This window comes from Lytechinus variegatus, chromosome 3 (genome assembly GCF_018143015.1).
Source record: "Lytechinus variegatus isolate NC3 chromosome 3, Lvar_3.0, whole genome shotgun sequence".
Classification (NCBI taxonomy): Eukaryota; Metazoa; Echinodermata; class Echinoidea; order Temnopleuroida; family Toxopneustidae; genus Lytechinus; species Lytechinus variegatus.
Genome location: NC_054742.1, coordinates 64,670,300 through 64,697,904, shown reverse-complemented (window position 1 = coordinate 64,697,904; position 27,605 = coordinate 64,670,300). Strand labels below are relative to the sequence as shown.

The 27,605-nt window shown below is 37.7% G+C and overlaps 2 protein-coding genes across 2 annotated transcripts; both read left to right on the top strand.

Annotated features, from left to right (window-relative positions):
* Window positions 1-24: 24 nt before the first annotated feature.
* On the top strand, window positions 25-15,313 carry LOC121411666 (agrin-like). The gene is made up of 9 exons (XM_041604491.1): window positions 25-90; window positions 940-1,066; window positions 7,848-8,041; window positions 9,124-9,234; window positions 10,462-10,815; window positions 11,778-11,936; window positions 12,781-12,930; window positions 13,597-13,782; window positions 14,635-15,313. Exons 3-9 carry the CDS (start codon window positions 8,014-8,016, stop codon window positions 14,679-14,681), a joined length of 1,035 nt encoding a protein of 344 aa, XP_041460425.1. The 5' UTR covers window positions 25-90; window positions 940-1,066; window positions 7,848-8,013; the 3' UTR covers window positions 14,682-15,313.
* Window positions 15,314-16,680: 1,367 nt separating this feature from the next.
* On the top strand, window positions 16,681-27,176 carry LOC121411667 (putative aldolase class 2 protein PA3430). Its single transcript, XM_041604492.1, has 6 exons — window positions 16,681-17,048; window positions 19,406-19,501; window positions 20,595-20,787; window positions 23,122-23,296; window positions 24,104-24,354; window positions 26,636-27,176. Exons 1-6 carry the CDS (start codon window positions 16,987-16,989, stop codon window positions 26,789-26,791), a joined length of 933 nt encoding a protein of 310 aa, XP_041460426.1. The 5' UTR covers window positions 16,681-16,986; the 3' UTR covers window positions 26,792-27,176.
* Window positions 27,177-27,605: the final 429 nt, after the last annotated feature.

The following is a 27,605-nucleotide window of genomic DNA, read 5'->3' as shown; positions in this document are numbered from 1 at the left end:
CATCTGAGACATGTCCTGATGTAACACATCTAGGAAGGAGGAGGTCTACGTGAGGGACGAGTGGAAGTTCAAGAACATTAGTCAAGAAGAGTAAGTGACAGCTTGAAGTGTGATCATTTCTTTTATTATCTCCTTCATCAGTGGAATTAACAAGGGATGCACTGGGACCGTGCACCCCCCCCCTTCCCCTCCTCCGTGCACATGTTGGTCGGCGATCGAAAAAATAAAATCAACGTAGAGAAGAACATTTAAAAAAAAATCTTAAATTGACATTCTTTTACAAGAATTCACTCTCCACTTTAAATATTTTGCTTCCAAATTACAATAATGATGATTCAAATAACACTTAAAAGGTCATCACTCGTGCATTTTGTTAGGTATTTCGTCTCCGAAGAATTGGACAGGTAAAAAAAAATGTTTTTAGGAAAAACTGTTGCCCAATTCGCACCCCCCCAAAAAAAAAATGGTTTCATCCCCTGTTTTTTATTTCTTGCTTTTAAAACTTTAGGGGCTTCGGTCGAACCCCGACCCCCCCCCCCCCTGGCTACGGGATTGATGAAGTTCCTGAAAAAGTTTGATTAAAAAACAGTAGTCTCGTTCTTTTTTGCGATTATATTATGCAAGATATGTTTAAAGCAAATATACTTTATTGGTAGAATAACGGCATATTTACAATTAATAACCTACGACACCTTCTTTGGAAGCAGAAAGATACAAGGTATACATGCATGTAAGTGACAAAAATGTGAAAATATAAGATAAATACACAATTCAAAAAAGGAACGAAAAGAAATCTAACGAATATTTTCGCTTCTTTTTTTTCGTTGTTTCCCCCGTTTTTAAGTGTATTTTTGTGCTCGTTCGCCGCTATCACCAAGTATAAAAATCCAAAACAAAATTAATTCTTATAAAAAATGTTGTTATTGTTGTCTCCAACAGAAAAGAAGAGTGACGTGTGGAAATATATCAAGACGAGTTTCGACGATGATTGAAAGCAGCATGATTAAGCATGGTCTTCTCTTAGTATGTCTATTTATTGGTTATCGAGATGTGCTCGGACAAAGAGGTGAATATTCAATTATATGAAACCTCCCCTGTTTCATCAAACACTGCACTGTAAAAACTGTGGTGTTAAAACTGACACCAATTGGTGTTGATAGAGGACCACACCCTGAGGTGTTAAAATTACACCCTAGAGATTAAACATAACACCAAAGAGTGTAAATGTAACAACAAAAGGTGTTGTAATAACACCTATAGGTGTAAAACTAACACCACCAATTTAACACCGGTGTAAAATAGCTGGTGTGGTCCTCTATGTACACCGGTTAACACCACAGTTTTTGCTGTGCTGTTTTCATCAAACACTATGGGCGAAAATGAATGGGATGGGGAACGTGTCCACCTCTTCCTCCTTAAGAAATTGACTTTTCTCTTTTTTTCCCCCTTTTATATTGAGAAAAAAAATTAATGGAAAATTCTTTCCTTTTCTGTTTGTTATTTTTTGTGCAAAAGTTAGTGTGCCACCCCCTTCCTTTTGATTAATCCAAGGTTTGCCCCTGATCACCATTAAAGCAACAATCGGCAATGATTTATTGTTATCATTATTGTTGTTATTATTGTTATTATTATATTATTATCATATTATTATTATTAGTAGTAGCAGTAGTAGTAGTAGTCGTAGTAGTATGGCAGTGAGTCCAAACTTCGCGCGTGTCCAAACTTCGCGGACGGTCATTATCTCCAAAACTAGCAAATATCCTTAAAATCTGACATCATCAATGTGAAAAGCGACCTAAAATTACCCTTCGCTGAAAGTTTCTTTAGGATTAGTCCAGTAGTCATGAAAATATTGGCAAAAGATCGGCAAATTTGTCACCAGTAGCGCCCGTTTTGAAGAAAGCAACAAGCATCACGATATCACCATTTTACAAGCAGAAATCATAAAAAATGTGAGTTAAATGTGGTACTAACCGATTCCATAGCATTTTGCCATCAATCTGATATAAATATTTCATTTTTTGAGCTTGAGTCTTTGTTTAAATCTCCACAAAAGCTTTGGTGCGCGAAGTTAGGTCACACTTTTTCTGAACGTTTTCCAGCACAGCCCGCATTCGCCGATCGGAATAGAATTTTGAGATCGCGATACCGGCGAAACCCCGTGACCTACTTTACATTTTCGTCCATGATTTTATAGTTTACAATCTTGCCGTCAATGTGGTAACTATTTCTTGAATTGGTTTTGTATAAATTATGAATAATTTGTGGACAAAATTAAGCCTGATGAATATTTTTGAAAAATGCGCGAAGTTTGGACACCCCATCATAGTAGTATCATCATCATCATTAGTAGTAGTAGTAGTAGTAGTAGTATTGTTATTATTATTATTATCATTATTTTCATCATCATCATTATTATTATCATTATTGTTATTATTATCATTTGTATTTCCAATAAATTTGATAATGCCAGTTTATGCAAAATGAGGAAGTCGATATTTTCACACACTTTTTATTGCATAAACTGTATGTTGGTCCTCCTGTATTGTAGGCTATGGTTTCACTGCTACTTCAAGATAATATAAATCGCCATTTTTGTAAATAATGATTAATCAAGATCGTCTTTATTCATAATGCATGTACACGTATACATATACATATAGTTTCTTAATAGTAAGTACAGCGTTAGTCCTACTTTACATTTTACTGGTTTCAAGAAACGTTCTAGATTTGACAGTTTTTTTTTTTTAGAAAAGCAAGGTTGACGAGATTTGTTGACGGTTTCCATGGTGATCAGAGGGGGAAACTTCTCGTAGGTTTTTCCTTGAACAGGGAGGAGTCTTCCTTGTTATGTTTTCAGAACCTTTTGACGGGCAAGTGTCATCCCTTCCTCCTTGCATCATAGGGGAGTGTTTCACAAAAAAGTTTTTGTCCATGATTGTCACCAACTAATTCGCTCTCAGCCAATCAGATGCAAGGAATTGCAGTAGCTTATAACATCTGTCGATGAAAATCAGTGACAAACCTTTCGTGAAACGCTCTTCGGGTGTCCACGTGAACTCTGATCTTTTCTCCCATATAGCTTTGATATTAAAACCTCAGCGGAAATATTATGGAATTTCTCGTGTCGAGAGCCATGATGATGAAAGATGGCGAGGTGGATCGTAGCGATGAAAGACATTATTATGATCTGTTATGACCCCCACCCCCCACCCCCTCCAATATTAATGCTGCCGGGCCCTCCCTTCCTTCTTCCTCTTACTATTTATTTTCAATAAGTTTGTTTCTATCATTTTTATCATTCATCGTCTTGGATCATTATTTCCATAATTCATATCGATACATCTATTCATTGTTGACGTTTTGTTTTTGTTTGTTTGTTTGTTTTTTGGCTTTATTTTGTACATTGTCTTTTATTGTATTTAAATACCTTATCCTTATCAGGGAAATTCCACGAAGTAATCAACAATCAATAGTCTTTTTGAGCATCCAACCTCTACTTTCTCCATTCTTTTTTTTTTTCATTTCACAATCTACACAGACATGATAATTCGATAGTATATTAAACGCAATAACGAAGAAAATACGAACAGATCATTTCAGAAAGGTCCCACGTGTGTCTACATACAGTATGACAAAACATTCATCAAGGCTTTTAGAGGATATTACTCTCTCCTCCCCCCCCCCCCTCCTCCTCACACACACATACCCTCACACCTTTAAAGGGATTGTCTGGGCCAAAAGTATTTATAAATTAATAAATAGAGTAGAATTCACTGAGCAAAATGCAGAAAATTTCATCAAAATTGGATAACAAACAACAAAGTTCTTGAATTTCAAATTTAGCAATATAAATAAAGTTTGGCTGACGATGTCACATCCCCACTTGTTCTTTTGTATTCTATTATATGAAATTATGTTTATTCAGTTTTGTTCCTCCAAAAACTAAAAAATTGGATTGACAACTGATTTAGTGCATTGGATATTTATTGCTGCAACTTATTTCATTATAAGGGAGACATATTATTCACACAAGTATATGAAATAATGAAAAAATATGATTTTATGTAATAACATAAGAAAACGGAAAGTGGAGATGTGACACCATCAGCCCACCTAATGAATATTCATGACGATTGTTTTTACAAAATATTGCTAAACTTTAAACTTCAATAACTTAATTATTTTTTATCCGATTTTGATGAAATTTTCTGCATTTTGCTCAGTGAATTCTACTCTATGTATTAAGATATAAATATTTCCAGCTCGGACCATCCCTTTAAATTTAGTCAAGAGGTCATCTCTCTTCTTGGCGCGCTTCTTGGCCCCCAAAACATACCCGGGCTTGTGGTTCGAAACTGTACTTCTGTCATTGGTGAATTATTTTTTACTAATGAAAATTTAATATCATAATATCATAAATGAAAAGGTGCATACTTTATAAAAAGATGTTGATGACATATAGGTTTTCCATAATCTCGGAATGTATACGCATAATGCAGACTTTCTCGGTTTGAACTCATACCTGTATATTTGCTGGGTTTTTAATAGAAATATTTGTAAAGATTACTGGATATTGGTCATGATTTGAGTTTCCTAATTGGCGTGTCTAGCGTCGTCATTTCAAGATGCAATTTAGTTATTTCTAATTTTAGGGCTGATGTGGCAATGTTCCAATAAGTTCGTTCTTTTTCTGAAAATGAATAATGTTGCATGTTAAAGTTACATGACCAAGTATGTAAAATGCTGTCTATGTATATTTCAGTCGAAATGGCATGTGTAAAGCAAAATTTAACTATTTATTCATATCATTATAGTCATTTATTTTTATATTAGCTAAGTATTTAGCTATCATATGACTAGAAAATACCATAGAGAATGATATAATTATGATATTTGTACTATGTGTTAAGCCAATAGTTCCATGTATAAACCGCACTTGTGTTGGCCTTTGAAAAAAGTAATGCTAAAAATGCATTATTGATATGACAGGGAATAATAACTGCATATACATCCCGAGGCCCCAATACGGGACCCCCACCCCCACATCTGCCCAGTTCTACTTGTATTTAAGATTATTATCATTTTTATCTGTTACTGGGCATCACTGCCTCTCCCCTCCCCCCCCCCCCCCAAAAAAAAAAAAATGCGTTGATATCCCAAAGTGAGTGCCTACCGGTGTTTGCCAACTCATTCTTGAAGCCAATTCTTACAAGAGCCTCGCCCATGGCCAGAGGCGATGTACTAGGAGCTTGGTTTATAGAAATGACGTGAATTGGAACATTGACATGATTATGACGTCAGACAAGGGAGCTTAATCGAAGCCATGAATGTGAGGAGGAGATCTTGGAGAGGACATGGGATTCCGGCTGGGACTGTTACATAGCGTTGGATAATGTTATGAGCAAGTTGAGAGCAGTCCGATTATTATGAAAGTAGGAAAAGGGAATAAGAAGAAAGAGAGAATGAGGAGGAGAATAAAGAGAAAATGAAGAAGAAGAAAAAGAAGAAGAAAAAGAAGAAGAAGAAGAAGAAGAAGTAGAAGAAGAAGAAAAGGGAAGAAGAAGTAGGAGGAGAAAGAGAACAGAAGAAGGGAAAATAGAAACATAGCAATGAAATTTAGGAGGGAGAAGATGGAACACGAGGAACCAGAAGTACGAGGAAGAAAAAGAAAGAAGGAGAAAAGTAAAATTACAGGAAAGAGAAAGGAGAAGGGGAAGAAAAAATGTAAAATAAACGAAATAAATAAATAGAGTGAGAGAGAGAGAGAGAGAGAGAGAGAGAGAGAGAGAGAAAGGAGAAAGAAAGAAAGAAAGAAAGGAAGGAAGGAAGGAAGAAAGAAAGAAAGAAAGAAAGAAAGAGAGAGACAGAGAAAGAAAGAAAGAAAGAAAGAAAGAAAGAAAGGAAGGAGGGAGGACGGAAGGAAGGAAGGAAGAGAAAAGAAAGAAAGAAGATAAAGACAATATCCTTTCAAGACAATATACCATTCAAGATGAATTATGCTAGAATTCAGTTGGTTATGTTTTGCTGTCATTAAAAATCTTTCAATTCGCACTGTCATGACCGTATAATAGTGCTATGCTTGATTTCCTTATCTGTTGCATTAAACTTCCTCTTCATAAGATGAAAAGCACTCGATGGAGATCAGTTCAGCATTGACAGGATATATCAAGTTATAGTTTGAGAAAGAAATGGAAAAGAGTGAGAGAAGAAGAAGAAGGGGAAGAAGAAGAAACAAAGGAGAAGATGATTAAGATAAAGAAATAGATGATGATGATAATGATGATGATGATTTTGATGATGAAGATGAAGTGGAAGATAAAAACAGAATAATGAGAAGAAGATGACGTGAGTAAACGTAAAGAAATATAAGAAAAAGAAGGAGGAAGATGAAAGAAGAGGAGAAAAAAGAAGAACAGGAACAAGAAGAAAGAGGGGGAGAAGAAGAGGGATGAGAGGAAAAAGGAGGAGAAGAAGAAAGATTAAGAAAAAGAAGGAGGAAGAGGAGGAAAGAGGAAGGAGAGCAAGAAGAAGAAGAAGAAAAGGAAGAACAGGAACTAGAAGAACAAGAAAAAGGGAAGAAGAAGAGGGAGGAGATGAAGAAGAAGAAAAAGAAGAGGAGGAGCAAAATAGGAGGAGGGGTAAGAGGGCGAAAAAACGAAGTAGCCACTCTGGCAATAATGATTTTAATTTCAAAAGCAGTGAAATGGCGAAAAAAAAAATAAAGGACAATAAACATACTCCCTTGATTATTAATACTAGCAAAATACAACTGAATTCAATTCGATACGATATTTAGACAAATGCAAATAACATTAAAACTTCTAAAACAGTAATTATATTTTAACGTCAAACAACTTTCAGGAAATCTGCACCTGCTTTACTCAGATGGAGTCCCAGGAATGCATGAACACATTAGGATATAGGAAAGCAGGAACAGGAAAATTAAGGTGGTCACTTATGTCTTTCGAGTGTCTAGAAAAAGTCAAATTGCCGCATTTGAATCGTCAATATTAAAGTTTAAAAAAAAAAAATCCTCTTGTAATGAGTACCATAACCGTAGACACAAAGACGGTTGCCAAGGATGGCATGGATGAAAGTATCATATCCGACGTCGAGATAAGATGACCACCATTGCTGTCTCATACAGTCGCCATCATGTCATTTTCCTGTGAGATTTGTTATCGTTACAACTGTAAAAACGTGATCATTGTTTGGTAAGCATGTAACCTTTTAAAATGCCATAGTTAATGAGAGGCTATGATATCCGTCATTAACGTTGTTCATAAGTATTTGTTTTAATGACGTATCAAGGAGTTTCGCAACAGTACGCAGACGCTTTTTGGAACGAAGAGAACCAGTCAAATTCCCTTCATCGTGTTCATGGCAATGAAGTCTTTGTCGAGGATCGGTGCTTCGAAACAACAGTTTCGGCATGTTTGCAATTTTTCGACAGCTCAGAATTTTACGTCGATCAGCTGTCCTGATTGACCATTAAGTTTTCGACAAAGACCTGCCAGCTGTTCAATGTGACCTGACTGACATTTTCAATAGAATTACTATGTTGTAAAATCCTTCCCCGGTTCAATTGTGAAAACTCGCTAATGACACTCGTCATTAATATCTTTCATAAATAGTTGATTTTATGACGTAACATTATGGTTATAGAAGACTGCGATGATGGGGGTCATGACTATGCCATGAAAAGTTTTCTCATTTTCACCGACAGTTGGTGTTAGCTACTCCAATTTCTTGCATCTGATAATTATATTGAATATTTAACATTACATTTATGTACTTGTATTTTCTCTCTTTTTATGTGAACCTGCAACTATCCTCACCTTCAGATTGTCGACAAATTCGGCGACGGTGCCCGTACGGTAGTCGGCGGGGCCCGTTTGTGACACCTACGGTCGAACATGGGATAATCGTTGCGCCATCTTAAGGGCACAATGCAACGATCCGTACCTCTACGTACAGTTTGCCTATGCGGGAAACTGTGTGGATCAACAGATGAGACAGAGGCAGACGATCTACCCAGGTAAAAATATATATATATATATTTATTAAAAATCGAGCAAGAATCTAAGGGGAACAAGGGGGTTCAGTCCCCACTTTTTCCAAAACCGTGTACAAAAATGTAAATATTACTACCTGAGTAAAACTTTTTGCATGGTCAGCACCCCCCCCCCCCCCCACCTTTCACTTTCAAAACCCATGACCTTGATGAAGCGTATATAAACGAAGATGAAAATTAACCCCGGAATAGTATCAAATCTACAAATCTATATGAGCGCATATGGCACCTTGAAAATAGTCAGAAAAGCAGAGAAAGAAAGAGGTATGCTTAAAGACACAAATAGGTATTTTTAAATAGATGAAAGAATATATTATTAGTATACAAATGCCCGGAACATAAGCCTATACAGAAAGATTCTTCATGGGCTGATTTGTTTTTACAATTGATCATTCACTTTTTTTGGGGTGGGGTGATTTCTTTTACCTGATTGATAGGGAAGCAATGAATGCTTGTAGCAAGCAACTATAGAGGACCGACAACTTAAGGTCCTCTCCGAGGTACCTGGTAATGAGGATTAATGGCTTTGCGAAGGGCAGAATCGATTCGAACCCCCGGGTCACCAAAATCCGAAACCCCCGCAATACCGACTGAGCTGTCGCTCCTCGTATTAATCAGTGCAATCAATCGTACAAATGTGACCCATGATCAAACGCTCATAGATCATAATAACGTTTACAGGACCCAAAATATTATTTTATCAATAAATACGGATCATAAGATGTAGAGAGAAATAATTTCATGATCGAGTGAACGATTATTGTTTATAGTAGTAGTAGTAGTAGTAGTAGTAGTAGCAGCAGCAGCAGCAGCAGCAGTAGTAGTAGTAGTAGTAGTAGTAGTAGTAGTAGTATAGTAGTAGTAGTAGTAGTAGTATAGTAGTAGTAGTAGTAGTAGTAGTAGTAGTAGTAGTAGTAGTAGTATAGTAGTAGTAAAACACAATGTAATTGTAAAACAATTTTCAAAAAGAGTGGTATTCTTTTAATATCTATGTGAGATTAAAAGTGAATACTGAACGTGATATATGGGTAAATGTTTTCATATAGGTTCCTTTGCTTCAGCAACGCATAGCAGCGAGGAGATGAGTACCGAGGTAATATTACCTACACAACCAACAATTCGAGGAACTACAATCATGACAATAGCACCAACAAATAGTAAGTTTGGAACAAAAGAAAGTAAGTCCCCCTAAATCAAATTGCAGTAACTTTTGAACGGAATTATTTTGAGATATGATATTTTGTAGGTGATTTTTTACACTCATTAAGCAACTCCTGGGGAAAATAAGATTGATCGGTTGAGTCATGCATGAGTAATTAAAGATTGAATTAAAAATGACCATTTATGAAAGTCACAAGAGTCGTTTTTCAGATTGTGCAAATAGAAAGTTGGGCAAAAGTTTGGAAGAAGGAAGGAAGGGTATTAAAGGGTTAATTGCCGAGACTTGGTATATATTAATACTTAATATCCAGATCAGCTAGTCTCAGGTCGCCACCCCACCCCAATCTTATACCTGGGATACCCCCCCCCCCCCTAGAATTTTAACGTTTAATATAGATAAATGCTCCCATGTGAAGGTCATGTGCCTATCTTTATGGAAAACTACAAATTTTTTCCATTACTGCTTTTCTTGGAGTTTAAATATGCTTCCCATAGCTCTCTTGCTTCGCTCTTTCGTATAATATCAATAATACCCTTCGATACTCAAAATATATTGGAATGATGACCTTTGCCCGCCCCCTCCCCTCATAACATGAAGTCGGCTTCGGCCTATAACCGCATAAACTTGGTTTTCTCGTATCAAAATTAAGATATCATTACCATTTTTGTATTAAAATAACGATGATTGCTTTATTTCCTTAAGTTTTTAACATAACATGTTCGTATCAAACTCAATTGTTCACTGTCATGATACTCCTCTTTTTTTTTTCTTTCTTTTTACTTTTGGTTGAATAAATGTGCTAATTTTGTTGGGTTCCAAATTTCAACAATAATTTTTTCCTTTACTTGGCAATCCTGACAAAAGTATAACTTTAGTGTTCAGTGTTTGATTTTTATTAGTTTGACGTGCGATATGTATAATGTTTGATACTTCAATTGAATTGATGGTCTCCAAAATAATAATTCAAAGTATATATCAGGGGCCGCGGAACCGGGGGCCTTGTGGGCTTCAGCCCCCCCCCCCCCCCATACACACACACACTTTTTTTTCGAAAACCGTGTACAAAAACGTACAAATGACCATCTCATTGTGATTTTTGCATGGTCTGCTCCCCCCCCCCCCCCCCCCCCCCTTTCAAATCCGTTCCACGGCCCCCGTATATGAAAAGCAAATGATACTATTATCTATATATTATTTTATATATCTATTGCCATGATTTCAGATCCTACCCTCGCACCGGATGGGGTCATGCCTTACCCGTGCCCCCTCCTGTGTGCTCCGAGCACCGACCAGGTCTGCGGCAGCGACGGCTTTACCTACGATTCCGTGTGCCATATGAGGTTGGAGGCGTGTCGAACCCGAGATCGATCCCTGGTCGTCAACTACAGGGGACCTTGCCAATGCCCGGAGGCGTGCCCGATGGTCTACGAGCCAGTGTGTGCCATGAGCACAAGACCAGGCTTCCCGAATCATAGGACCTTCACGTCCCAATGCGAGATGCAAAAGGACGCATGTCGACATAGTGATAAGTCGATGACGATGTCTTATCGAGGAGAATGCGTCGCCGACTTGCAAGGTATATTAGAAGATATATATTTTCAAGTTAGTGGCCCCGTAAGGCCTATAATTATTCAAAGGAGCGGCAATATGGGGGGCAATGGCACGTCCTTTAACCTTATAATGTACATCGATGACTTGTCGCATCCAACACAAATAACACGATGCTATGCATACTTTCATCACCATTATGAATTATACTTCTCTTATTTGATTTATTCTTTCCCCGTGAACTTTTCTTTTGTTACATTCCTATTATTTTGCGCAATGAAATATAAGTCTATTCACCATGGACCTTGTATTCATATTCACGCTACCTCGCTTACAACGGTAAGCTTCCTTTATCTCTAAAATGTAATAATAATGATAATAATAATTGGATTTATATAGCGTTTTCCAGAGGATACAAAGCGCTGTTGATTGCATAAGACAAGTTAAGGTTTATGGTTATACAATTATGTACGCATCTACATATTCTATGTACTTGTGGTGGGGTATGGGGCCTTCTGAAAGAAAACTGAAATTAGAAATAATGAAATTGGAGTGTATAACAGGAGCCACGGGGCGGTTTTGAATATGAAGACTGGTCATGCGCAAAACACAAATAAAACGTTAATTTGCACGTTTTTATTCAAGTTTACGGGAAAAGAGCGAGGAACTGTATAGGGGTGACGATTTTATAACAATTAATAACAACTTTGTAACAATTAGCTAATTTGTTGTGTGTACAATGGGGTCCGTTTCACAAATGAGTCGAAACTATGTAGTCATTGTAATTATATATTACCAAGACGGTAACAGAACTCAGCAGCGTTTCCATGGTAATGACCATAATGGTAAAGTTACCATATAAGTCCTTACGAAACAGGCACCGCTCCCTCAAAAAGTGGGAGAGAATAACATGATGGGTACATTAAGCATGTTACTTATGATTTTGCTCAGAATTTTCAATTATGATTATGATTTTTTTTACGTTTTCAGGACAGTGTAACTTTCCATGTGATCCGCTCTACGAACCAGTGTGCAGCACCAAGAACGTGACATATCGAAGTCAATGTGAACTGAGCCGACATAAATGTATTACCCAGGATACGACAACAGATGTGGCTTACATAGGGGCATGTCCACATGCACCGATAAGTAAGTACTTGAAACTTATTTTGAGGGGAATGTGATTGGGTGTGAAGAACGCCTGCATGCGCTGCATCTCGGACATAAAGATGGTGAATCGCATTTGCGATTGATTTATATCAGTCTGTCTTGGTTAGATTAACTGTTAACATTAAAACTATAACATTATTTCTTCATGTTCCTGATTCACAATTTTTCTTCAAAAGTTAGCCTTTAAAAGAGCACATTAAAATTGAGGTAGTAAGGACATCTTTTTATTGTATCAATTTATTTATTTATTATATTGTTATCAAAAAATAATAGAATTACATTTAGTAAATAAACATCGATTGCAGATTTAAATCAAATTTATATGGTCTCCTCATCCCCCTCCCCAAAAGAAGAAGCAGCGGACGATTTAATGGTATAATCATACCGCAGGTGGCGCTCTCATATTACACACTTCAGATGGATGAAGTACTTACAACTACAGTAGAATAATTGAGGAGATACTACCACAGGGGTCGATAAGTTAGAAAATACTAATCGAAACTTTCCTGAGGATGCTCGAGCGCTTCTCTGTCAGACTAAGAACTACAGAAATTCTTTCAAGGGCCTGGGAACGATTTTTAAAGAGGGATTGATAGCTTGGAAATAATTGACATTTTAGTTAGAAAAATAAAATTGACAAGCCGACCCCCCCCCCCCTCCGAAAAAAAATATATGACAAGCCAAAAAAGGGAAGTTTCATTCCAAAAATGAAGGCGAGTTCACTGGGAAAAAAAATGAGGATCCAAAATGGGGTATTCGCTCGATTTCCGACGGGTGCTGATTCTCTTATTCTTAAGGATGTTTCCGAATATATATTTTTTAGGATGTCCGAACCTGTGTAAACCATCTCGAGATCCTCACTGTGGCAGTGATGGGGTCACGTATCCTTCGCTGTGTGAGTACGGGGTAGCTGCTTGTAAAGACCCCACCCTGCGGCTCAGATACAAAGGACCATGTGTACCTGGTACTGCAGGTAAGTTTTCGAAACCTTAAAGACTTTTAGAATAACAAAATAATGCACCAATTTCTAGAAGAGAATTAATATCAGCCAATCAGGTTGAAGGATTTCAGTAGCTTCTAACGGTTATTGCTATTTTGTTTTTATAACAAGTTTTATGAAACGGGCCTCTGGGCCCGTTGCAGAAAGAGTTGCAATCAATCGCAACTCTAAAAATCATGCGCAATTTGATTTTCGACCAATCAACAACGCGCATTCGGGACTTGCGCATGATTTTTTTGAGTTGCGATTGATTGCAACTCTTTCTGCAACGGGCCCCAGATCTGGTAAATTGCAATGGTAGTGGTGGTGGTGGTTGGTGGTGATGAATAATTCGCGATTAATAATTCATATTCCCCCATCATATCTGATGATGATGGATTGATGATGAGGAGGAGGACGACGACGACGACGATGATGATGATGATAATATTGATGATGAGGAGGAGGAGGAGGATAAAAATGATGATGATGATGACGATGATGATGATGATAAAAACGCAATGTGGTGACTTCGTATTCCAAAACCATGCATGCTGCTCTAAGAGCATCATAGGTACACAGAGAAAGATGAAATGCCTGTGATCATTTTCGAACTCTTCCTCGCTCCTGTTCGATAACAATTTGTCATTTTGTCAACAGACCCTTGTTCTCGGATATGTGATAGTTTTGAAGACCCTGTATGCGGTACGGACGGACAGACTTACTGGAATCCGTGTCTTCTCCAGCTAGCCTACTGCAATAATCCATCAATCACGTTAGCCTACCGTGGGATATGTATGGGTTCTACCAGGAGTAACCGAGCCCGTCATGGTTATGTCAAACCATGTAAGTATAGCAATAAATTATTTAGGGATTTTACAGATTGCAAAAAATGAAAATTTGATTAAAGGGAATAGAAATATGAAATATCACGCGAAACTCTTTGTTATATAGCCTACAGTCACGGAGGTCAAGGAGACTGGGTATTAGATCACTTCTTCTGTTTGCATGCATCAGTGGCGTACTCATCAGCCAAATACTGTTGAGGGATCACATACATATCTTACCGGGTAACATATTTAAAAATCTCTGAACGAGTAAACAAAAGAGTAAAATAATTTATTTGTTTTTTTACCCTCCCCTTTACTGGAAAGCCCGCAATCCCAAAATAAAATTATCATCAATCAAAATCAGAACATCTTTGGACCTATATAATTTTGAATGATTACAAACAATTAGTTCTTATTAACATTCATGATACTATTCATTTATTAAGCTTTATGAAAAAAAATAACAAGATCAATGCCGGTATATCTATATTCAAGCTTTATTTTCAGTGACATATGGGGCTAGTGCTAAAATTGGCCCTACCTGGGGTTAGTTTTGAAATCGCACCCCTTTTTCAAGTTAATTGACGCCGGTAGCTTCAGTGGATATTTGTAAGATTAAACGTTCACGAGTTGTCTGTCTGCCCCTCGATTATGTTGCTGTGCCCCCCCCCCCCCGAAAGTGGGGCCTGGAGCACACGCCCTCATCCAACCCCCTGATACGCAACTGTACTTTGAAAAATCAGAGTCCAATGATGATGATGCAAAGGTATATGATGCACATCATAAATCCGCAGATAGTTCCTAATGAACATGATGAAAATATTGATTCTCTTCCAGACTTTTTTTCTTCTTTTTTTCTTTATTCCAGACTACACAGCTTATGGGTCCAAGAATCCATATACCGGATTCCCATAATAAGAGACTCGTCTCCATGGTGCCTTATTGACCTCCTTGAGTATTTTCTCCAGAATATTATTCTGTTCTTCTATACGACATAACACAGGGGCCTTGAAATGCTTATGAAATTTAAGATCTAAGAATGGTGTTAATTCATATTGATTGTGTTGTTGAAAGAACTTTCTTCTATTCATTTCATTATGGTTTATTATTTGGTGAATATGGGCTACTTGTCATCAAATTATGGTGTAAATTTCAGGCCCAAGATATATTGTTTGAATTAAACAAGTTTGGGCTGACCCAGATGTGGGGGGGGCTGAACCTCCAACACGCACATAATTTTTCTCACGTAAATTGGAGGGCTGAAGCCTTTGGCTGAAGCAATGCCCCACGGGGAGGGGGGGTCAACGGTCCCTGGAATGTACGCACGTGATATTCACGATGTCAAGGCAAGAGGAACCAATAACTTCATTTGGGAGCTGAATAATAATTGATAAATATGGTCAGTTATCTGTTAGTTTCAAACACAACAAAAATGACAAACAAGAGCACGCTATCATAATAGTTCAAGTCATACACTAATGTTTATGGTAAACGGCAACTTGTTTTGGTGCCCTAGTATTGTCATGTACTTTTACAAATGAAGTGGCACGACGAGAAATTTATATTTCTTTAATCAAATAAATTCCAATTAGATATTCCCCCTCTTTGAACATTTTTAAATTATAAACAATATTGATGCTGGTCACTATAATAGTTATCATTCAAGCAAATTATATCATTTTTTTAAACAATATGCAAATGCACTGAAAACCTAACCACTGAAAGATGATGTTTGATTTTGTCCTTAAATTTAAAAAAAAAAAAGGATCATTAGCCATGTATTTTAGATTAAAACAAAAATGTAAATACACAAATGTTGAGAGTTAAATGCATTATAATTATTTATTTTCAAAACTGTTTAAATTCATTTTGTAGTTTATATTATTTTGTGCTGTAACCGGATAAGCACCATTAATTAAAAAAAAAAATGCGTGATAGTTAATCTAGATTTGAGCATCAATATCACCTCAAATACAAATTCATCTTCGGATAATTTTAGAAAGATGTCTTTCCCATATTCTGGGATTTTTTTCAGTGTATAAACCATAAAAAAAATATTTTAGCTTAAAAATATATATCGGATAATGCATCCAAAATGTTGTTTGAGGATGTAAGAATATGATTTTATGCTTACGTTTGGATTGTCTTTGAAAAGTGATATTACCATCACTGCCAATGCTATAAACATTACTTTAAAGTGAAAAAGTGAAGTTGCTTCTTTTAACCTATAAGTTTTTCAATAATAACGAAGTCATATCATAACGAGATTATCGAATTATCGAGTCATTTATTACTGCATTGACAAACGTGTTTAGTTACACCGAATAACACTTGCGAAGCACATCGTTCTTTTTTTTCTATTTTTTTTATTTCTTATGACGGTTTATGTTCATTGTTGTTATTTCGGACCTTTTAATATTTCAAATTTCAAATTAGCATATCGACATTTATACGGTATGCCTAAAGATTTTTTTTAACCCATGTTACATAATTTTAAGAGTAATTATTCCACTCCAACACCTAATGCATTCTTTCGATCGAAGTGCTCGAAGTAGTCTTTCTGTTATTGTTATCCTTTAATTGTAAGAATAAAAAAGCTCTATAAATACATGTATATCAGCTGGTTACTATAAAATCAATGTTTCAACATATCTTACTTACGATGTTGGGTAGATACTTTATTCCTTCGCTGTAGAATTTATCTGATTTACTTTTTCGAACGAATTCATAATTAAAAGGATACCATTATGTACCATGGAGTTGAACGAATTATTTTGAATAAACAATGGCCTTGATTAAAGGCTACCTCACATCGGGTTTCAGGTATGGACTTTGATTTTGATAACCAGATTTGAAACGTGTAGTCGTGTAGAGCTGACCTACACGCCCACTGAATAATGACAATACAATACAATAAAAAACAAATTCTGTGTATGAATTAGATCCCTATTGATTAGGCCTATATATGTATTTATAGCTTAATCCATTCAAAATATTAGCATTTTGGACAATGCGCTAGTGTTGTGTTAGATCGGTTGTACTGTATACTGTACTTTGATGTCAAGTATCAGCTTACGCTATTCAACACAACTACTAGGGTCTATACATCTACTGTACATGTAGTTGCCTTTATGACATCTGAACATGAGCCAAAGTCTACATGCATTGTACATCATAATAGTTCAATGCAATTGGGTCATCTGCACATGAACCTGACATTATGGCTGCAAAAATTCTTCAAAAAGCGGCCTCCACCATCCTACAGAGAGCATCGTTTGCAAGGTAATATCTTATAGCTTTTCATCTTATTTTGTTATGAATATCAGTCGCAGGTAATACAATCATTAGTAGGCCTAAAATGGCTAGACTTATACTACAGTGAGAGAATACCTTTGTGATACCTGGATAAGCAGACTGTCTATCCATTCCAAACGATTGGCAGCGAAGCTCGCTGCAAAGAACAACCCGAATAGCGTTTGACTTTTATTTAATGTAAACTTCATTTTCAATATTGAACCATTATAATAATTCCATGACGACATGAGTAAAAAATGTGAAACAAAGGGGAGCAAGTCAAGAGGAACTAAAATAATGTGCATGCATGCCCTGCTGGGAAGCGGGTTGCTTCAGTACTCCCAAGACCTTTTTCTTTTTCTCGGGGTGCTGCTTATGTTATTTACCGTACCATATACCCTGTAAAATATATTGGGTAAAATTTCAACCAGCACGAGGGTAATTAAGTGTCCAACCAATTTTGAGCAGTATTTACCTGAAATTTTCAGTACCAGTACTTTTCATTGAACATTTTTACCCAATATCTTTTTAGAGTGTAAGCAACCCCCCCCCCCCTCCCCTGGAAATCAATTCGATTTACCGAAATCTTCATCTTTTGGAAGCAATAACTTTTTTTTGCTAGTCAATTTATTTTCTGAACCCCCAATTGTTCCCATAAAATAATGTGACGTCATATTCGTCTCCATTAAAATAAAAGGACTATATAGTGCAGCAACCCAATCTTCTCTTTTGAATTACATTTATTTTCTTTCTTCCCTTTTCCTCGATCCTTCTTTTCTTTTATGTTTAATCGCTTGTAGCGCGATCACTTCTTTTGCCTTGCCCCATTTGGCGCTGCTGACCTATAGACGTGGGATGGAATAGGAATAGTATCTCCGCCTAAGTGTCGGTAATGACGCACTGCGGATCCAATGGCCGAATAGGAGAAAGGAGAGGAAAAGAAGAACAAAAGAAGAAAAAGAAGGAGGGAAAGAAGAACTGAAGAAGAAGAAGAGAAGGACAAAGAAAAAGAAGAAGAAGATATTTATATATCAAATAATTTTATAATATCAAAGTGAAAATTAGTTTTTATTGGTCTGAAATCACAATTTTGGAATATCTTTTTTAATTAAGACACAAAACAACACAAAGTACATGTTTATACTCGTAGCACCAAAGTTCACCTCAAAGAGGTTGACTTTTCAGGAGATAACGGAAATGGCCTGTGCCAAATTTGTGCGATAAACGTAGACTTATAATACACCATTCAAAGCACAGGGGCTTAGGGGCCATGAAACCCCCTCGTAAAAAAGTTACACGGCAAAAAAAGGAAAGTAAAAAAGGTAAGATGTGATGTTACTCTATGAACAATAAATTATCGTCGGCGTTTAACCGAACCGCCGTAACAGTAAATTTGCTTTTTAGTCGTTTTTTCTTATCGATCTTTAGTTTATTTTTTGCAGAAAATGAAAGTACAAGTCCTATTCTATTCATAACTAAATTTCTAGGCAACAATTTATTGTAGTTTCTGGGATATGGGGGACTTTCACGGCGATGCTATGCAAATTGTTGATAACATGCACAAATCCATAGGCGGCGGAAACAAAGGGGAGGATGATCCCCCATTTTTGTTGGCAACCTTTTTTTTGTCAATGATGCCGTGTTGTGCCCCTGAAATCTATTGGCTCATTGCGCTACTGACTTAATGGGTAATAATGACAAGGATTGGTTTGTAAATTGGCCAGCGCACTGGCGGATCCAGGAGGGCACAACCCCCCCATAGATAACGAGAGTTCCCTTTTTTTTCTTTTTTTAAGTGATTTTTTCTCTTGTCAAATTTTTCTTTGGGAAAATGTGCTCCCCCCTTTTTTTTTGGGGGGGGGGAATCCTGGATCCGCCCCTGGGACAGCACATGCTCGCTTACGCCGCCAAGACATTCCCGAATATTGAGAGAGAAAATTTAATATCAACATCGGTCGATCGATTTGATTTTTAGTAAAATAGAAGGTCTTCGGTCGGCAATTAGTGTTACCCCAAAAAGAGCTATCTTTGATAGATAAACTGAAAAAAGTGAATATGATATGTATGTTGATCACACCGTCCTATGGCGAATTTTATAGAGTTACCTTGTTACCAAAGGGAAAAAATCCATTCTCTCTCAGCCCTCGGATACTGATGCAACGGATTCGGCATGTGACGTGACCTAAATCATAAATGTACAAACCCATTCTGCTCGTATACATTTTGGCACAAAATGCCTAATAAGACGTTACCAAAATATTATCTACATGATTATCATGATTTGCGTAAGAATAAGATGTCATATTACTGTTGCTCTTCATCAATTTACTTATTTTCCTCCATAGTTTAAGCGGAAGGACTGGTGCTGCAAATTGTCAGAAACAAGCAAGTTGGTTGCTTTCAAGATGGCAATCCTCAGTCTCCACTCCAAACACAAAGAGGTGAGGTAGTCTCCCTTTCCTTCATTTTTATTCCTGATAGCCCATTCCACCTTTCAACCCCTCCCCTAAAGCGGCGAAAATAAGAAAGTGCGACCATCCTTTTTAATTTATCACAATAGGTTCACTGGCGTACAGATGGGGGAGGGGCTTGTGCCACGACCAAGAAAAGAAATCAGGAAAACGGAGGAGAAAAGGATATGAAATGAATCGAAAACGATGATGATACATATAAAGAAATAATGTTATTTTCTGAATACTATGTAAGAATCTATCACTCATTAACCTAGATTTTCAATAGATTTTCAATTTGCAATAGGTGGGATGACGTCGTGTCTTCACTTTTCTTTTTCTTATGGTATTATACAAAATTATATATGTAATTATTATTTTCATAGTTTTATAAGTGTGTATGGTATATGTCTCCCTTGAAACAAGATTACTTGCAGCAATGATACGCTTAATCATTAAATCAAGAGTCAATCCAACTTTTTTTATTATTTCTGTGGGACAAAATTCGAATATATGTAATTTCATATGATAAATACAAAAGAATGAGTGGGGCTATGAAATCATCAGCTTGGTCATTGCATATTCATGAAGTCATGCATAGGATTGTTTCATAGAAAATAATGCAAAACTTAAGAATGTCTTAACTTAAAATTTTTCAAAAATTAAAGACATTCAGTCGTCCACGAAAAAAAAATTGACAAGCAAAAAAAAATAACGTTTTCACTTTCAAAAGGGGGGGGCTCATTTCTGTTCTAACGGCATTTTTACTTTACAAATTTAATTGTGCCTCTCAAAAGGGGGGGCACGGGCCGGCTGATGTGCCCCCTCCCATTTGATCCTCCAGTTCCTTTAAGCTATCTCCCCTTTCGAAAATATAATCTGAAAATGTTAGATAACCGCTTGTCAGTGATGAATTATAATGTTCTGCCGAATGGGTTTCTTAGCAAAATGAGGAATGTGATATTATAATTAACGTGTGTGTGTGTGTGTCCCATTCCGTTAGCATCATTTAGAGCATACACAAAATATCCTAAATCATGATTTCAAAAAAGTCTCATCCTCCTCCCCCCCCCCCCCCTTATAGGGCTCCCATGGACCAGGCAACACGAGAAAAGGCAAACTATGAAGCAAGAGTGGAGCTTGCACTTGCATACAGAGCCGTTCATCACTACGATCTAGGAGAGGGTATATGCAATCACCTCACCATGAGGGCTCCAGGAAGGACTACTGATGATGACGTCATGCTGGTCGTGCCTTATGGGTTACCATGGCAAAAAGTGAGTCAACGTTCCTCTGAAAATTGATTAAAACAATTGTGATTTATTTTTGTTGATTCCAATACATCATGTGCCCGGGGGGGGGGCACTCAGTATATAATGCATAGTGGGTATGTGCCGCGGACCCCCATTTTTACACACCAAATTTCCGTTCCAATTAAGGCATAGGGCCTATCATTTTTGTCTTATTGAGAAAAAAAAGAAAAAAAAGAAAGCCGCTCCAATGCATAGCATTTTGTTCTTATCGAGAAAAAAAAAGAAAAAAGAAATCCGCTCCAAAGTTTCGCATATTTTTGGTTACGCCGTTCCGGTCGCATTGATCTGCTGCAATTTTAGGTGAAAAGCGGCCGCCGAGCGCTGTCCGACCATCGTCTCTGCGCGAACGCACCCGGCGGAGGCCGCGCCAGCTGCATCATGCACGCATGCCCGTTCCATATAGGGTGCATGCGCACGTACTCACACGCTGGCGATCCGTTCCAAGGACCCCCGTTTTCACAAATTTGTAGTTCAGAATCCCGTTCCGAGGATCCTCCTTTTTACAATAAGCCAAGCCAATAAACCAAGCTCCAAGGCCCCAGTTTTTTGTCTCGCCCGCAGCACACCCCTACCACTTTTTTGCGAGTGACCCCCCCCCCCTCCCCCCTGGGATCATGTGCCACCTTTTAAAGCATTAAACTATTTTCACGGTGTTGCACCCAATGGTCACAATATTCACATTAATGTCTTTTGCAATGTCCTTATTTCAAGGAGAGGGGGGTTTGATGTCTGCAGCTTCACTATAAATTCTCAACAACAAAATAGTCTTATCTTGGAGAAGAGTAGAAGGATTCGAAGGATGAACTGGAAGGCCAAAAAAATAATCACCGAGACCGCCCTGTAATCGTGATTGGAGGAGCTCGCTCAGGCCCCTGTTCCAAAAAGATGATATTCAATATTTTGCACTTTCATATTTTATATAATCCATTCAGTACCCGGAGACTGCCTGATCAATTTATATGTTGATATTTTTTAAACAAGAAACAAGAAACTGGGGATTACGAAAGTATAATTTCCGGCTGAAAACGAAAAAAAACACGATATGGTTTGTGTAACTCTATACCCGAGGTGTTCATTTGAAATTGATACAAATGACTTCACCTATTGATGTTTCTTTCACCCCCACCCCCATCGCATTCTCTCACGTCCTCACTTTCTCAGTGATACTGGTGTATATCAGCGAACTTTCGCAAAATGATGCTTGGTTATTCGAAAAAGGTGGCGCTCTCCTAAATAACAGAAGTTTCTGATTGAGTGTCTTGATCAAACCACAGATCAGAGACCTGTCAAAAAACCTCGAGGACACTCTTCCAATCGCATGAATACTGCCAATAAATTACCTACGCACGACTGCTGTCAAACCAAACGATGTTATCATTGGCTATTACGTAATGCGAAATCAGATTACCGCGTGACCTCAATGTCGGGACAATCCGTGACCTTATGTCGGGTCATTCGTCTAGGGAGTAGCGGAAGTAGTCTGTGTATATAAACCTGATGCAGTTTACTGGGATCCTTGTTAACATGGTTAATGTGGGGAAACATTGCCGATTTGGGGGGGGGGCAGTTGTTCTACTTATTAAAGTGGACATGTTCTCGCTTCATTCCTGTTAGATAAAGCTTTTTGTTTTCAATTTAGTTTGGATTTAAAAATTGCATATATTTCTGGTTGCACTAAAGTTGGCTCACTGGACTGGCCGTTGTGGGTTCAGCCCAGTCATACCTGTCGCTTAATTGGGTACTCCAGGCTGAAAATAATAACTTTTAAGAAATAATACCATCTGAATAAATGGAGTAAAACGGAATGAGCAAAACGCTAAGAACACAACAAAATCTGATAAAGAATGATGAATTTAATGAATGTTTGAATTAAGCAATATTTTGTGTAATGCTGCATAGACTGATTGTCATGTCCCTATACTTTCCCTGAACTTAGTTTATCACATGATATAATAATTTTTTCATGCATAAAATTATTAGTAAAAATGTCTCCCTTGTAACAAAATAATTTTCAGCAGAGATTATCGGCAATCAATTTTGTCAAAGTAACCTGAAATGGCAAAAATTGTGATTTCATGTAATGAAATGTCACCAAATGCCTCCTTTTTCAAGCCGATCGCTTGGCATATTAGAATGCAAGGGGGTTTATATACCAAATATCTTCAGCGGGGTGCTTAATACCAACTAATGTATAAAAACAAAGAAAGGGAAAGAAACGAAAAAACGTGTAAGCCTATACGACGTTATCGTTATCATTATTATAGTACTTTTATGAATTGTATATTTTACGTTGTGTAGGTGACGGCATCTTCTCTGATCGGCCTAGATTTTAAGACAGGTGAAAAGGTTGAAGGGGAGGGCGTGGCACTGGAGAGTGCCGTCTGCATCCATATCCCAATTCATGAGGCCAGATATGACAAACACGGGACCATCGCAGTCATGCATACACACCAACCCTACGTAACAGCTTTGGGTAAGACAACGACTGCAGACACTAGCGTACATAATTGAGGGGCTTGCCCCAACCCACCTAAAAAAAAGAGTCGATCATACGACCTATGAAAAGAGAAAAGGAAAGGAACAGGGCATGGAACAGTATTATTTATTGAATTTATCAAAATCTGTCGCAAAACTACATTTTGAATAGGCCGAAATTTTTCGTGTCCCCTATAGTTAGGAGATGGAGGGGTTCTAACTCCATTGACGGCACAAATTGAATTTGTAGAGCATTGAATGATAATGACAACTATTTTACTTTATTAAATGTGCAACTCTCTTGATGATCATGATGCGTCTAATTATAAAAGAAAGAAGTATAGACTGCTCGAAGACTGGATTTATTATGATGTCAAATTGTGAATGATAATAGTTTTATGGACTGATATTAAAGATGAGAATGGTGTCACGTAAAACGAGTAAACATAAAAATGAGATTTCACCATAGGCGGCGCAAGCGGGGGGGAGGGGACGGGGGAACAGATCCCAAAAAAAATTGAGGTGGGGGGAAGACCCCCCCCCCCTGAATTTTTAGTTGATAACCCTTTTTTTTGCTTGTCAATTTTGTTTCCTGCGTCCCCCCCCCTAAATTCTGGTGGACCCCCCCTAAAATGTCGCTTGTCCCCCCTAACATTTAGGTTTTTTACATGTGTCCATCACAGAATTTCAGGTAGACCCCCCCCCCCCCCATTTTTGGGGGGGGGCTTCCGCCGCCAATGGATTTCACTTCCACTTTTAAAACATTTTTCCTTTTTTTCTTCTTGTTTTAAACATTATTATCCAGCTTGCCTTGACGAACCATCGCCGTTTGACGAAACTATGTGTCAGAACAGTATGCGATTCTCGGGTCGGATTGCCTATGATTTCGACTACGAAGTGTTAGCTTACGAGATGGAGGAAGGTGACAGACTAGCTGGGGCTTTGGGAGATCGTGATATCTTGATAATGGGCCAGCATGGTCTCCTGACGGCTGGGAAGAGAGTCTGCGATGCATTCGATGCCTTGTACTACATGGAAAGGGCTGCCCAAGTTCAGGTAGGTGGGGTTGAGCCTCGAGCCTTTGGAATTTCGACGGGTGTGGTGTAACGAGCCAACAATTTTGAGAGAGCCAAACATGGTATACGGATTTTTATAGTCGCGAGCTTTTAGCTTTTGGCCTTTAATATCATGCAAAAAGTGAATTTTGTAATATATTTTGAAAATACATTTAGTAATTAATTTAGAAGAATATGTTATCGTATTTTTCATTTCCTTTTCTTTCCCTATTGATTTTTTCTTGGTGGTAGACCCCTCCCTCCTCCGTATATATTCATTAATGCTCCCACTTTCTTCTATATAGAAGACCATAATGGCTTACGCACCAGTGAGTGATGGTGATGAACCCCGGGGGGGGGGCACTTCCATTGACAAATGTAGAGTGGAGACCATGCGTGACCATGGTGTTCAAAAGGCACCAAACTATTTCCATGTTTTGAAAATGCACCCCTTATCAAGTACTATACAACTATCTCAATTGATATGTCACGGACGTGATCAATGCTTTACCTTTATTTTCATTGGGTCCATCCCACACACCTCGCTCAAATCGGACCATAAAAACGTAGTGTTGGGGCAAAAAGTAGGCCTACATCCTTTATAAAGTATTTTAGTGATACCCTCGCAAATTGGACCGTAAACACGTAGTAATGTTACGTTACCTACGTAACATGCCATATCTTGAAGAAGATATTCTTTTTACGTGTTTTTTTTGTTGTTGTTGTTGTTGTATTGGTAACACATGGTATACACTCGTCCATGGAAGTGCCCCCCCCCCCCTGGCGATGAACACTCTACTTAAATCAATCTGATTATGTAAAATATTTTGATATGAGGTAATTCGAACTAAGTCATACTTTCTATCCCAAGCTCTCCTCCCTTCTTTCTTCACTACCCCCCCCCTTCTTTCTTCACTACCTCCCCCCCCCCCCCCCCCTCTTCCCTCTTTTTCACTGCTTGTGTCATCCATAATGTCATCACACCGGGTTATCGCGTCCGGTCGGGCAATCGTGTAATCCGACAAAAGGACCCCTAAATTTAAGATTACCCGACCTTTCATTGTTTACTTGGCTATAATTTCCTTTAAAAAATATCTGGTGAATTACGTCCGACCTTGTGGAAATTTAGGGGGCCATTACGGCCATATGATTTTTCAAATGGTTGGGTAAACTGGACCCGACGTTTCGGCATTTTATAAGGGGCTCTTTTCTCAAAAAGTCGGGTTACACGTTTGCATGACCAGGGGGGCGTTTCATCAATATTTTCGTCCGACAAGTTGTCAGATCTGACAACTTTCCTGGATTCTGATTGGTTGAGAAGCACTTTTACTATAGTAACTGTCGGATAACATAGGACTTGTCGGATAAAACGTCTGACAAGTCCTTTCATGAAACGCTCCCCTGGCGGGTGTTTCATAAAGCTGTTCGTAAAGTTACGCACAACTTTACGAACGACTGGAACCTGTTCTTAAGCACTAAATCAGTTACATAGATATATAATTTAGAACAAGAAATGGTCACCAGTCGTGCGTAAAGTCATTCGTAACTTACGAACAGCTTTAAGTATAAAATGAAAAAAATGCTTCTGTCGTTTTATATATAATAATAATAACAACGCGCGCCTCGGAATAGAATATTTCTAGATAGATGGCGCTATATAATTATTATTATTATAAATATTTCCCATCTTACGTCTCCTTTTGACTTTAAACATGATAACATGAACCATGACAAATTATTGTTGTTGCGGCATTTATATTTGCCCCCACTGATATTTTGTTGAGCATTCTATTTTAGTTAGTAATTCATGCCCGCCTCCCCGCTCACGCCTCCCTCTCTTGTTTCCTTTCCTTTTCTTTTCTCTGCCCTTTCCTTTGTTTTGTATTGTTTATTGTATTGTATTTTTGTCTACAGGCGTATCCCGCCACAAGCCTCAGCTTTTAGGATATACGCCTTATTCCTTAAACCCAATATGTACATATTTATATATTTTATAACAAATTGATTGATGTATAAATTTATATTTACGAAAAATGTAATGACATGGAAGAAAATAAATGTTTATTTGAATTGAATTGAAATGGGCCACAGGCGCAATAACCCGATGTGATGGTACAAACCCTCTTTCCCGAATTCATAGAGGCTCAGTCCCTCCTACCCAATGTACCACCGGACCTGTAAGTGTTGTTATGAATGATAAATCAATTTGTTTGTTTGTTATTGCGCATTGCACGGAATAGAGATACATCCTATCAATATATCACAATTTTCATATTTTTCAGGTGCTGGTTCGTTCGACGGGTGCCAAGAGTCGATCATCACCGCCTCATGTCGTCAAGGAGATAGCATCTCACGACTGTTACCCATACAACGCCATCACACATTTCGAAAGTATGTATAAACTACTGGAAGATGAAAAACCAAACTTTAGAGACTGAGGTGGCCGCCTAAAGCACTCTCATTCCTCGGTCCTGCCCGATCAATCAAGGGGCGGTAGCATTCTATATTGTGCACATAAAAAATATGGTGTTAATCGGTTTTCATCATTATAGTGGACTATACCCGTCATCGATTTACACCAGCGTTAAATCTACAGTATTAGTTTGTTCAATCCCTACAGATGTTATTACAACAACTTTGGGTGTTCACTTTAACACCTTCGGTGTTATATTCTCTACAACTCTATAGCGTGTAATTTTAACACCAAGAGGGACACCAACTGGGCCCCGTTGCATAAAAGTATACCATCATGGTAACTTTCATGGATTCCTTGATTTTGATTGGCTATTGATCATCGTTACCATGGTAGTTACCATTGGCTGGCAAAGATACCAATAGTGATTTTTATGCAACGGGGTCCCGGTGTCGGTCTTGATTCGTGAATTTTCTACATGTGTAGAGAATTCACGAATGTAATAATTATTCACGCGTAAATTTTTGAACGTAGATTAAAAGGTCGCTGTGGGAGTTTCATGAAAAGACCTGTCAGACGTTTTACGAGCTGTGCTTCTTTTTCGTGTCTCATTTCTCATGTTTACGTCATAATTTATGCAGTCAATATATTGCTTTTCTTTAATATGTATCTAAAAGTTATTGCCTATTTACTTCAATTTTCAAGTACCATTTTTTGTTACGTTTTATATTGCATCATATAACTGTTCATTTGACAAATGAGAAATAAAAACGTTTGAATTAAAACTGAATTGAATAAAAAAAAGATAATTTAAAAATCGTCAGATTTGACAACTTGTT

What these genes read in the sequence shown, in the direction of transcription:
- LOC121411666 (XM_041604491.1), top strand. Translation starts at nt 8,014, where the DNA reads ATGAGACAGAGGCAGACGATCTACCCAG. An exon ending in GACAATAGCACCAACAAATA is followed by an intron (nt 9,235 to 10,461) that starts GTAAGTTTGGAA and finishes CCATGATTTCAG; the next exon opens with ATCCTACCCTCGCACCGGAT. An exon ending in TCATGGTTATGTCAAACCAT is followed by an intron (nt 13,783 to 14,634) that starts GTAAGTATAGCA and finishes TCTTTATTCCAG; the next exon opens with ACTACACAGCTTATGGGTCC.
- LOC121411667 (XM_041604492.1), top strand. Translation starts at nt 16,987, where the DNA reads ATGGCTGCAAAAATTCTTCAAAAAGCGGCCTCCACCATCCTACAGAGA. An exon ending in TCCACTCCAAACACAAAGAG is followed by an intron (nt 19,502 to 20,594) that starts GTGAGGTAGTCT and finishes CCCCCCTTATAG; the next exon opens with GGCTCCCATGGACCAGGCAA. An exon ending in ACCCTACGTAACAGCTTTGG is followed by an intron (nt 23,297 to 24,103) that starts GTAAGACAACGA and finishes ATTATTATCCAG; the next exon opens with CTTGCCTTGACGAACCATCG.